At 30.0% G+C, this 13045-nt stretch overlaps 1 protein-coding gene and 1 long non-coding RNA gene across 4 annotated transcripts; one reads left to right on the top strand and one right to left on the bottom strand.

Annotated features, from left to right (window-relative positions):
* The first annotated feature begins 4442 nt into the window (after positions 1-4442).
* On the top strand, positions 4443-7860 carry LOC109792804 (uncharacterized). Of its 2 annotated transcripts, XM_020352241.2 has the most exons (4): positions 4444-4558; positions 4710-4847; positions 6169-6207; positions 7239-7860. In XM_020352241.2, exons 2-4 carry the CDS (start codon positions 4770-4772, stop codon positions 7737-7739), a joined length of 618 nt encoding a protein of 205 aa, XP_020207830.1. In that variant the 5' UTR covers positions 4444-4558; positions 4710-4769; the 3' UTR covers positions 7740-7860. The 2 variants fall into 2 exon arrangements, with proteins under 2 accessions (XP_029126066.1, XP_020207830.1); XM_029270233.2 differs by lacking the exon at positions 6169-6207 and having other exon boundaries at positions 4443-4558.
* A 258-nt stretch (positions 7861-8118) lies between these two features.
* Positions 8119-13045, bottom strand: LOC109792802 (uncharacterized). Of its 2 annotated transcripts, XR_002239207.3 has the most exons (7): positions 12773-13045; positions 12509-12616; positions 12247-12290; positions 12096-12158; positions 11933-11992; positions 11482-11556; positions 8119-9953 (listed from the first exon to the last, which is right to left on the bottom strand). It is a non-coding gene; the product is annotated as an uncharacterized LOC109792802 (long non-coding RNA). The 2 variants fall into 2 exon arrangements; XR_014434388.1 differs by lacking the exons at positions 12509-12616; positions 12773-13045 and having other exon boundaries at positions 12247-12494.

Here is a 13045-nt window from a genome sequence, read left to right on the forward strand (position 1 = left end):
CCGACATAAGCATGAGGAATCATCCATCCCATACTATGCCAAGGTCATGCCTGTAGCATTTCTTGCCTAAGGTCGTGCCACCCCTGATCACAAGTGTGAGGAACCACAATCACATTCTCATTCACATCCACATCCACATCCACATCCACATCTCAATTCCACAATACATACACAATCCACACAAAATGGTGGTTCACATACACCTAAAGTAATTCACCATCAATCCTCATCTAGATCATCAATTTTATCAAATAATATAACAATAACATTCATAAATTAATATAATAATTAATAGAATTAGCAATTTAATATAATCTTAACATAAACGGTAAAACCCCCAATTATTCCAAAACCTAACTCACAAGCATTTTTCTACAGTTTCGTTCTCCCTCTCAGATCATCATTCTTACAAATTAAATATATATTTCTAATCCTCAACACATAAGGAATCTAATGGGGTCATCAATTTCTCAAACAGAAATAATCAAATTTTCCCAAAACCTAACTAATAGGCACTTTTCTATAATTTCGTTCTCTCTCCTAGAGCATCATTTTTACAAATTAATTATATATTCGTAGTCCTAAATACATACAGAATCACATAAGACCAATAATTCTTCAAACAGAAATAATTATAAAATTACTCATAATCCTACGAGTTTCCTCTTCTACCCAATTCCCTCATGTAACTTTGCATACAAATAATCCCCTTTTCCCTCGCACCTTGATAAGTAATAGCTGAACCTACTCAAGATCTGGTTGGTCTCCCTCGCTGGGTTCCCCTTGGTCTGAAGCAGAAAGTAGAGGGAAAGAAGAGAGAGCAAAAGAAAAGAAATTAGAAAATGAGAGGTGTGCTTTTTGGGAGAGGCAGAACGCTCTATTTATAGGCATCAGGCTTCGCAGGAACGACTCGTTCCAAATCTAGAACGGCCCGTTCTGGACCCTTAAATCACGACTAAAAATCACATCCAGAACGGCCCGTTCTCAAACCAGAATGGCCCGTTCTGGGGTGCATTTAATACTCACAACGGTCATATTTTGGAACGGCCCGTTCTCAATTTGGGAACGCTCCGTTCCAATTTGAGAACGTCCCGTTCCCATCTAAAATTTGTAGACAATTTTTGTATTTTGGAACGACCCGTTCCAATTTGGGAACGGTCCATTCCAATTTGGGAACGGCCCGTTCTGGGATACAAAATCACTCTCGTCTTAGTCGTTTGGAATGGCCCGTTCCGATTTGAGAACGACCCGTTCTGGGCTACTAAAGCACCCCTATTGGGCCTTTAGGCCCTCAAACAATCTGTGAAAATCGAGCTGTTACAAATGATTAAGTTAGTAACACACAAATAATTAAGAACACTACTAGAAAAATTAATATTTGTGACGAATTTTGTGACAGAAACAATATCGTCGCTAATAGTGACGCATTTTGTGAGGGAATTTTAAGTTTTGTGACGGACTATCATTTATTGAATTTTGTGACGGAATAAATTTCGTCTCTAAAGAATCTGTCACAAATTTCGTCACTAAATATAAAAAAAACATTTGTAACGGATTTTGTGACGGAAAAAATTTCTTCTCTAAAAGTTCCTCACAAATTTCGTCACTAAATAAAAAAAAAAATTAGTGACGGATTTTGTGACAAATTAAGTTCGTCTATAAATATTTCATCACAAAAAATGCGTCACAATACTATAATAAATGAGTTAGTGACAGATTTTATAATGAAATTTTAGTCAACATTTGTATGTCGACATAAATTTCGTCACAAATAGCTTTAAAATATTTTGTGACAAAATTTGTGACGAATTGTTCCCTCTCAAAATATTAAATTTTATTTATGAAACTGTTATATCTAAGAATTATGCATAATTAAAGAAAATATGTTAAAAAAATTTTTAAAAAATTATAAAATTAAAAATAGTTTTTTTCATTAAAGGACTGAAAAATTTATGAAATTTATTTAATTAAATAAAAAATTGTCAATTTTGAGCATAAGAAATTAAGACATTCATTAAAAATATTCAAAATAAAAAAACTTGTGAAATTAAAAAAAGAGTATTAAAATGAATGTGTAATTAAAAAATACTTAAAATAAATTTTTTAATTTAATATTTTAATTATAATATAATAAATTTACAAAATACATATAAATTTAACTAAAGAAATTAGAAGTGTCAATTTATTTTTCTAAGTTATTGATTTCTTATTTTTTTAATTTAATTGTTTATTGAAAAATGTCTTTCTAATTTCATAATTTTTTAATTTTAAATTTTAAATTTTTAGTTAAAAAATTAAAAATTTCTTATTTTATGTTAATAAAATAATATCTTTTAATTTCTTTATTTTTATGTTTAAAAACAAACTTATAAATTAATTTGATTTATATTTAAAAGTGACAAGGATAATTTACAAGTTTTTTTATTTTTATTTTTTTTAACTTTAATTGCTCCTAAATCAAGGAAAAGAAGTAAGAAAACAAGAAATCTTGAAACCCTTCATACAATGATTCCTATCTAACAAATTTTTAGAAATAATCCCACACTCTAGTGAATCAATTTTTATTAGTACTATAGTACTTGGCTCAACCATGGCTTTGACAGGAACACATTTGTTGATAAGAACACACAAGAAGTGTAGTGAAAATGAGTGCACATAAACATACCCATTTAAAAATGAAAAATCATTGAACAAAGTGAAGTGAGGTATAAGTGGATAAATAATAACAATGATGATTAGTAACAATAATTGACTTGTACAACCTTCTCTTATTTCACACAAAAGTTTTGCAAGTGTTTTCCTCTTTTTGAAGATGAAACTCATGAAGTGTATATGCTTTTCAATTTTAGTTTTTCTTATGCTTTAAGCATTAAGCCAAAGAACCATTAGTAATCATCCTTCCATTAGTAACAAATCAATCAAAGTACGTATGAAGTTATAAATCCAATATGTTTCAACAAATATTATAATTCACATTAGGCATATAAAAATGTTCCAATACTGCTTAATCAATTTTATATAATACTTATACATGTACATAATTATGTATAAATTTTGATGAACGTGTTTTATCTATATCTATTATAAAGGGCATATATTTTGGTAATCATCCCTTTGGTATCCACTTTTTAATGGACTATTATACCCCTTAAAATAAAAAATAAAAATCTTTATATATTCTTTCTAAATAACTATCTGTAATTTGTAATATATGTATGTGTTTAACTATTAGAGGCACAAAGTGCCTCAGCCCCTCTAGTATATATAATTTTGATAACATGATTTTAATTTCTTTCAATTTTTAAAATTATAAATTTTCTCCTATTTTTCATTTTTATTTTAATAGTATATTAAGAAGTGAAATATGGATCTAACTCAATTTTATAAAACTGACTTATAAAGTAAAAATTGTAACACCTAAATTTTCAGAAAATGGTGATTTAGTAGGCCAGAACATGTCGTTTCCAAACTGGAACGGGCTATTCCCAAACTGGAACGGGTCGTTCCAAACTACTAAAAAGAACTATAAACTGTAGTTGAGAACGGGGCATTCCAAACATGGTCGTTATGAATTCGATTAACAAGAACATGGAGAGGTTGGGAACCTTATATCTAAGATTTAATTCGAATGAAAATGGAAAGTACTACTAATGTGATGAATTAGAATGCATATTTGATAAACCTTAAACACTTTGATTTTGAATTGCAAGAGTTGCTTTGCTCCATCCTCCTTCAACCGTAATAATTTTTCTGTTTTAAATTATGTCTTATTTTTATTGTAAAATCAAACAAAACTGTAAAATTGGATAACCAACAAAACTACTACATGGAGGTTATTTTTTAATAAAGTGAAAACCAAAACCTTTGTATTTCTTTTATCTTTAGTTAAGTTATAAATAAGTTTAAATTGATTTTTTTTAAATGAGTAAACATGATTTAGATTAAAAAAAATGACTAAATGTAATAATTTATTGTATATTTTTTTTATAATTTTTTTTTGGAAAAAACTCAAAAGAAATCAAATTTCCAAATAAAATATTAAAAATAACATAAATTTAGTTATTTGAATTTTTGTAATTAAAAAACCCATAAAAATTATATAAATTTCAAAATTCAAAATTAGGCTAATTTTAAAATTGAATTTACAATAAAATATGATTATATATTTAAATTTTTAAAAATGAATTTAAAAATTATTGAAACAACAATTTATATTTTTTTTATTTTATATAAAAAAAATGAATTTGACAAATAGAGATATCTTAAATTTAGTTTTTTAATAAGTTGAATAAATTTAAATTCAGTATAAAAATAATAAAAAAAATCATTGTAAAAACTAAAATTAAATAACTTAGTTAAAAAATGACTATAGTTAATAATTTAATGTAAAATTTGTTTAAAAAAATATTGTTAAAAAATTTTGAAAACAAATAATAAAACAAAATCCTTTATCTATTAGAGTCTCAAACCCGTCCGTGAGGATGAAAAAATTAGTGCGCCTGCTGGAATTCATTTTCGCTCTCTCTCCCGAAAAAATTAGGGCTCCGCCCCTCCTAAGGTTAGGGTTTCCAATTCCCATTGTCAAATGTCTCTCTATTCTCTTCCTCACTCAACGTCTTTCTACTCCATTTTCTTCCTCACTCAACGTATTGTTGATTATGTTATATTACTTCTGTGATTGTGATTGTTTTGTTCTGTTTTTGTTACAGTCTCCAGACGTATTGAACAGTGAAGAGTATTGTCAATTGTTCCGTCTTCCACCACAGGAAATGAGTCATGTTCCACCTTTAAGATATATATTTTGGTGTCAACTTTATGGTTTGTTAGTTGGTTTGCTGATTATCATGGTATGATGGAATAGTTGGCATTTCTCTAAGACTATTGAAATTAGCATGTTCTAGTTCCATATTTCTCTATGATAGTGTTTTCTGGAAGTCTAGAAGAATGCCCTTTGGTCTGACCCTCACTATAAATTTTGGAAGGGTAAAGTGGTGTGTATCATCTGAAGCCCTCCCACCCTTCAATATTTCTTCCTATAATGCATTTTTGGGTAGATTAGTTTTGGTTTTAATTACCAATTTATCCTCATTAATTTATAAATTTTCTCTGTCAGTTTTCTAGTGACTGTAACCTTTTTCTAGTGATTGTGACCTTCTCTTCTCTTGCTGGTTGCATTTTGTTTGTTTCCCGCCACATTCCAGTGTTTATTTTCTTTTTATTGTTAATTATGAATATCTATTAGCTTTCTTTTTAATTATTGAGCAATTATATGTATATAGTATAAATAAATTATTGTATACTCTTACTCTGTTTATAAAATATCACAATAATGGCCATTCCACTATGCACTATTACACCACAGTATTTTTATGGTCAGCTACCATGTGCCACTTTCCAAGATTGATAATTGTGCTGCTGATTTAATCATTCTAATTTATTGGTCACCTTTTGTTTTCTCCCAGTTTCATCGTCTTATTCTGTTGGGTTTTATCTAACATAGGTATGTTTGCATTTGTAGGTGTCTGTTTTTTTGAATTATAAGTAACCGCTAGTTGGTGCATTCATAGTCGTCTATTTTTGTGCTAGCTATATGTGTATGATGGATCATATTGTATGCTGACACAATTATATTTTACCTTATCTATTTTTGTAATCAAGTATTTTTTAATCTTGAAAATAATAAATAAAATTGCTTATTCAAAACTTTTACCCTCATTATTTTTGGGTTAACAAATTGATCCTTACCATAATGCCTCCAATCCTTTTTTTCTCTCTGTCCCTACTTTTATCTTTATTTTCCTTCTCAATCTTATTTTATTTTCTATCCCAGACCTATCTATTACCACACCTCATCAGTCTTTTTAAAATGGAAGGGAATCCACACGAGTTCCCTCCATGTCATACTCCATCTTCTTTTATCTGAATTATTTTCCTAATCCTAGATAGGTTTAGGGGGGATCTAGACTTTAAAGACTCAAAATAGTCTCTAATATTACTAAATTAGGACATCATGGATTCTGAATTGAATGCATAATGATTTAGTTTAGTAGTGATTTACATTAAATAAGCATGACCATAGACCAAAATATCTTATTTCTTAATTGCTATTTTCTATTAACTAGTTGATATTAATATGGTTCATTACTGTTTTATACTACTTTCTTGCAGGCATATATAAAAATTGCCCATGCTATATCATCTCGCGTTGTAAGTTTTGGTTTTTCTTTCAAATATTGATCTTTGTGTTCATTTGTTTTGTTTATGGTGTTTGTGATCCTTCTTATATGGTTTTCCTATTATTATATGTCGATTGCCACCTAAAAAATGAGTTTAGGTGAAGGAATTCATTAAAAACTGTGATCCTTCATTCTCTCCCGCTGTCATATGTCACTTCCATCCTTATTGTTCTATTTAAAATTAAAAGTACATACATCATAAGTAGCATTCGAGATTCCTTTTAATTTATATCACTGATGAAAACTACATGCATCTTAACTTCATGGTATTCCAAATTACAAGTTCATATTTATTCAGTTTATAGTCTATACATGGGGTGGGAATACTGGAATCTTTTATGTTGAAATATAAAAAGAGAAAAATGATTTTAAAAAGTATACACCAAAATAAAATATGACGTTATTAATAGTATAAATTTTATGAAACATAAAAAGTACTTCAAAAGTTATAACGACAAAATGCTCTAAAAAAATTATATATAAAAATGATATATAGTTATTAATGTTTGCACAGTTTATTCAAAAGTTATGGTACTGTGAAAGTTGTCATGTTTCGTCCTTCACTGTCGACTTGACATATTAAGATAGGTTATAGTCAATGGTCTCAAAATTGCAAGCCATACCATTTATAGTATGTAATTTTTTATATGATTTGAATTTTTTAGTGAATTATGTGAACATAGAATCATTTCACCTTATTGGTTGTGCTCAATTTTAGTTTCATGCAATGTGAAGTGCCACCATCTCTACATCTTAGTTTACTAATTGCTAAATTCAATGAGATTCATGTGTATGTGGTGTTGCATCTAGGTTTACAAGTTACTAATTTCATTGGAATTCATACTTATCTAGTGATGTTGCTCATAAGTTACATCTTAGACTTTTACTAAGTATTTTTGTGTGTTCTTCTTGCATGATTCTCTGCATCATTCATGACATTCATGAGATCTTCTATTGTCATTAATGTTTATATACTTTTGTTTCTTACTTTTCTTTTTATAGAATGAGTATGAAAGACGATTATCTGAAAGAGAGTCACAACAATTATCGGGAGATCATGCTGCCTCTAGTGTGCAATATGAAAATAGTATTTTCTATGATGTTGTTAGTGGTGTGAACAATAAAGGAAGAATATTTGGTTTAGGTTCAGAGGCTGGGAAGTATGAACCTTCTTCTTCTACATTCTTAGATGGTATCTCAAATCTTGAGTATGAACAAATGAAAAATCTTGTTTCAAATTTGTCTGAAGAAAACAAAACATTGAAAGAACAATTGCAAAGCCATGCAGATTTGATTCGTGCTTCACAGGAAGAGTCTCGATTGGTTCGTGAGCAACTGAAGCAATTTATGGAGATGTTTTCTCAATCTTCTCATCCTCCCCAACCTACTCCTACACATGATGTTGATACTATACAATCTGATGATAATGAGTTAGATGATGATCATGATAGATGTTTAGGGATGCATAATCTTTTACTATTATTAATATCTACTATGTTTTAATCTTATACTTTGTTATGTTTAAGTTTTACTATAGTACTTATCATACATTAGGGATCAACTAAAGTCCTAAACTTTGTTATATTTGGTTTTATTTGTATCTATGGAATGCTTGACTTTCTTATATTCATGTTTAGTTACATGCTTTTATAGAATTGAGAAATTTTTCTTAATTATTTATTTTGTTAATTTTTTAAACAAATAGACAATAAATTCAACCTTTTGGATTAATTAATAAATTATTTGTTATATTCATAATTAAAAAATTATATCACAATTACATGAGAAAAACATATTCTTCACAAATTTACGAAAAAAGTTCTTTATAAGATTAATAATTCGTAATTTGTGACGGATTTCACTCATTGCAATTTGTGACGGATTTCATTCTTCACAATTTGTGACGGATTTCATTCATCGCCGTTTGTGACGAATTTCATTCATCGCAATTTGTGACGGATTTTATTCATCACAATTTGTGACAAATTTTATTTATCGCAAATTGTGACGGATTTTATTCATCATCACAATTTATGACGGACACACATCCCTCTCCACTTGTGTAATAAGATATACATATCCCTCACAAATTTGTGACGGAGTCAGTCCCTCACAAATTGCGACAGATTTAATCCCTCACAAATTGCGATAGAGTTAGAGGTCGTCACAAATTGCGACAGATTTTTATTAATTTATGAACATTTATTATTAGAAATTAGTGACGGAAAATATATTATTTGTGATGCCTTAATTCCGTCACTAATTGTGACGGACTGAAATTATCCGTCACTAAATATTTTGTGACGCCAATTTTTGTGACGGAATCAATTCTCACAAATTCCGTCACTAATTTATTTTGTAACGGATTTTATAAAATTTAGTGACGGATTTTTTCCCTCTCTAATTTTAATTTTTCTTGTAGTGGAACATCATTTAGAATGCATTAAATTGAAACATTGATTATTTTAGGCCCATGGACCCTAATTAGCCTGCTCGATCATAGAATAAAAGTATTCAGGGTTTGACCCACCGTTTGAATGTTTACAATAGGCATAAGGACTCGAGCATCCTGCTCCTTAATGTCGATAACCTCCACTTGTACCATATCATTTGGAATAGCTTGGTGGTGGATGGTTGACCGCAACATGTGCACCTTACCTATGACCACCATTTGTTTTGGGTTTTGTTAATGTTTAATTACACCTCCAATGATGTCTTATCAACTACATCCTCCTTTGATGTGCCTAAGGCTACACAATTCCCTTTTGTTCTGCCAGCAACAAAAACATGAGGAGGAGAAGGTTATGCAGTATGAGCCATGGATGCAAGTTATTCTTTCAAGTCCACCATCACCTATGCCTTCACTTCAACTTTAAGGCGTGCCTAGTCTTTATCACTAATATGTGATCTATTGAGATAGCTACCTCAAGGAAGTCCAAAGACATGATAGATCACTACAATAAATGAGATAAATAATGGAGGTTATTTTTACGTTTAGTGGAGGTTTTTACCCTCCGCAAAATAAATCGCAGAGGTTTCTAAAAACCTTCGCAGTTACATTCGCCGCAAGCAATTAGCAATCTTTTTTGGAATCCTCTGGTATTGTGAGTGTTTAGCGGCGGTTTTGTTAAAGGAGGTTTTAAACCTACACTAATAGTGGAGGTTTTTTTAAAGGAGGTTTTAAAACTATGCTAACTGCAGAGGTTTTTTAAATGAGGTTTTAAAGCTATGCTAATTGCAGAGGTTTTTTTACTGGAGGCTTTGAAGTGGAATAACAGTAAAGATTATTTAGTGGAGATTTTAAAGTAAATTAACTATTACAATCATTAATCAATATATTTTTATGGAGTTTCTAATCCTCCCTATTTTCCTGTGTATAATAATTTTTATACTAATTTTAATTGCATAATCTACATGTATTACAATTTCCCATTTTCACTTTTGATATTTATAAGAAACTTAATGAAAAAAAAATACACATAAAATGGATGAAGAAATTCCATTACTAATAACCAAAAACACAACATATAGTTCACAGATTTATAATTCAAACTTCTATTATAATTTCAAGTACAACATAAAATTCATAACATTGTCAAATTAGCCTCATACTAAACTTTAAATCCAAAATACATTATATGCAAACTAAGGGTTGCTAGCACCAGATGATCCTCTTGCATCCAAAGGTGTATTAGGAATACTTGAAGCATCGTTTGGCTAAAATAAGAAAAGAAAAAACACTCAGTCAAGAAAAATATATATCACAAATATTATAGATAATGATAATTCCAAACACTCATGACTATATTAGCCAAGGACCAAAACAGACCAACCAATTAATGTAACCAGCAACATAACTCATAGTTAAAACTAGAACTATAGACCAACAACTCCATGAAGCCAAAACCATAATAGCAACACCAAACCAGAGATGTGTAGTAGCCAACTAGTTCCCAACCCAATAACCAAGGACTGAGAGTAGTCCATTCAGACTCTAAACAACCAAAACTAGAACTGAACCAACAAAACATCCAGCCAAACCAAAAATTTCAATAGAGTACAAAGCAAAAAAAGTGTGTAATTTTTTTGGGGATAATTGATTGGATTAAAGTTTAAAGTTAGGTAGGAGTTGGGAGTGATTATCAACCAAAGAAAGGAGCTAGTTTTTTTTTTAATTTTTTTTATCAGGTTGGTGTTCTAATACAAACTAGAGTGTTTTGACTGAGGGTGAGTTTGATTTTGCACTATTTGATCCTCGTGTGGTCCATATATATTTATACTGTAAAGCTTAAATTAATCAAAGAGCTGGTAGGAGGAATTTTTTTTCTTTCATTTAAAAAAATGAAAAGATATTGAACTACTATATATATATATATATACAACAATCATACTAAAAATCTAAGTAGATTCTAGTTAACAAAATTAGCAAGTACTAACAAACACATATAAATATAGACAAATATAAACACATATATTTATATAGACAGTATACAATAAATATGACACAAATATTCCACCAAGAGCAAGAGATTATACAGACATTATACAGACGTGAAGAACATTATAAGTATTAAAATATTTTAAAAAAAACTGACTCATAGGAAAACTAATGAGAAAACTTTATCTACTTCGCTTTATAATAAATTAAGGTTCTAAAAGCTCATTTAAGTTTTATGATTGTTACATTCCTTAAGGAGAGAGAAATGAATATATGTAAGAGCCCTTAATTTCTCAAATAAAGGGTAATGAATGTTTGAATTAGTTAAAAATAAAAAATGGAGGAGATTTGGGAATGTGTTGCTAGTAGTAATGATGAGGTGAGAGGGGAATAAAAGGATTGTAGGCAGTGTGGACCATTTTGAATGCAGTGAAAAATGACAGCAATAATTTCATCTCAACTGCTCAACATCTAAAACAAAGGAAACCAATTAAAATCCAAGAGGAATCCTTTTTGTTACCTAAAGTATCAATAAATCTAACATCTACTATGAGTCAGTGCATCATGAATGACAACCAAAACTCTGGTGCTCTCTTCCATGGCATCCCGAATAACAATGGTTTTGGCACGTTGCTTCTATGGATAGTTGCAGGCTTTAAATAAGAGCATCATGACAATTACTTATAGAATATTTACAAAATTATTTGAAAATAGAGTGAAACAAAATTCAGGAAATTTCTTAATTATAGTCAAAAAAATAGAATTTAGCAAAACATGATGAATCAAAGGAACTAGGGGTACAAATACCTTGACTCTTAGATTCTCGGCATCCTGCCCTCCACCGTTCTTAATTCAGGAAACAAAGTCAAATATTTGTCGAATCTGCATGTAAAAATCCAGTGTCAAATATGAAAATCCAGGGTCAAATATGTAGTGTAGTTTTGTCTAGCAGTACTTAAAGTAGAAATTACTTGTATTAGTTTTGGTTGCTTAGTATATTGGTATAATCACTTTCTTGGAACTTAATTTTCCACTTTTCCATGAACCTCTATAACAAAGTATATATTGCAGACATATTTTCTACTATTGTGTTTGAAACAACGTCAATAAAGAAATTGTAGCAATGGTTATCATACTAGTATGCCTGTTAGGGTAAATGATGGGACTGCTGCAACACCCACCTTGTGAACCTGTTTCATAGAAGGATACTATTTTCACAAAATTATCAGGATGAAAAACTAGAAGCTATAGGGTGTACCTTAAGATAGAATGCAACTGCTACAAATACACATCCTGTGACCAATCCCGATCCAGATATCTAAAATGAAATCAAGAAAGAACTATAAGAATATTATACACAAAAAGGATATTTATGAACACAGGAAAGTTTGAAGATAAACTTTTTTGTGCTTTGAATTTACCAGAAGTAGGGGCTTCCTGCCAGCTTTATCTTTGAGGGTTGCTCCAACACCTGTGACCAAAATCTGCAAAAGAAAAAATAATGATGAGTTGGTTTGGGCAAAACAAATATTAGATCTTACAAGAAATATTGATCAAGTTAAAATTAAGAACCTGAAGTCAAGCATATGTTATAGTCCCGATGGTGGGAGAAAATCCTGACATAAAATCCACAAAATATTCATTGCCAAAAAATAAAAAAAAATTGAATGCTTCATGAAGTTTATTCAACAGTTTGTCCGTTTCCAATGGGAAGTGTGGCAGTGAGTTATTGGTTATACGAAATGGTGATGTGAAATATAGTATGACGGTGTCATAAACTTGAAATGCAGACCTTGAACAAAATATGATTGCAACAATTCCTATAAGTACATACCTGCTAGTATAAAAGCAAATTCCTTTAGTCTTTAGCCCCTTTTGACAAACATAAACTCGAGAAAACTTTATCAAAGCTAATAGCCTTTATCTCTTGCAAGACCTAGTCCTATCATAGAAAAAACAGATAAACAAGAAAAAGTCCATGTCATTATAATCCATCACATCAAGAAAAAGTTCATCTCATTATAATCCATCACATGTTCAAATCCAAAGGGAAAAAGCAATCACGTTGAATAGGAAACAAAAAGGAGTTTTCATTTACCTTTTGAAAGACAGTAGTGCGCAAGAATCGTCTAAGAAAGAAACAAATGTGCTTCACTACACAGATGCCACTCAAACGTCGTTTAAGGTTTTCTCATTTCTTTGACAAAAGAGAATTCTGATTTTTTATAAGAGTGGGGCGTGCGGGTTTAAGCGGAAAAATATTTTATTTTAGAGAAAAAGGGAAAAAATTATTAGAAGAGGTTATAAACCTCCGTAAATTAAATATAAAAAATTGCAGTTTTTTCACCTAATTTAATAATTTCAAGAGGTT

This window comes from Cajanus cajan, chromosome 6, assembly GCF_000230855.2.
Source record: "Cajanus cajan strain Asha chromosome 6, NIPB_CcT2T_4, whole genome shotgun sequence".
Lineage (NCBI taxonomy): Eukaryota > Viridiplantae > Streptophyta > Magnoliopsida > Fabales > Fabaceae > Cajanus > Cajanus cajan.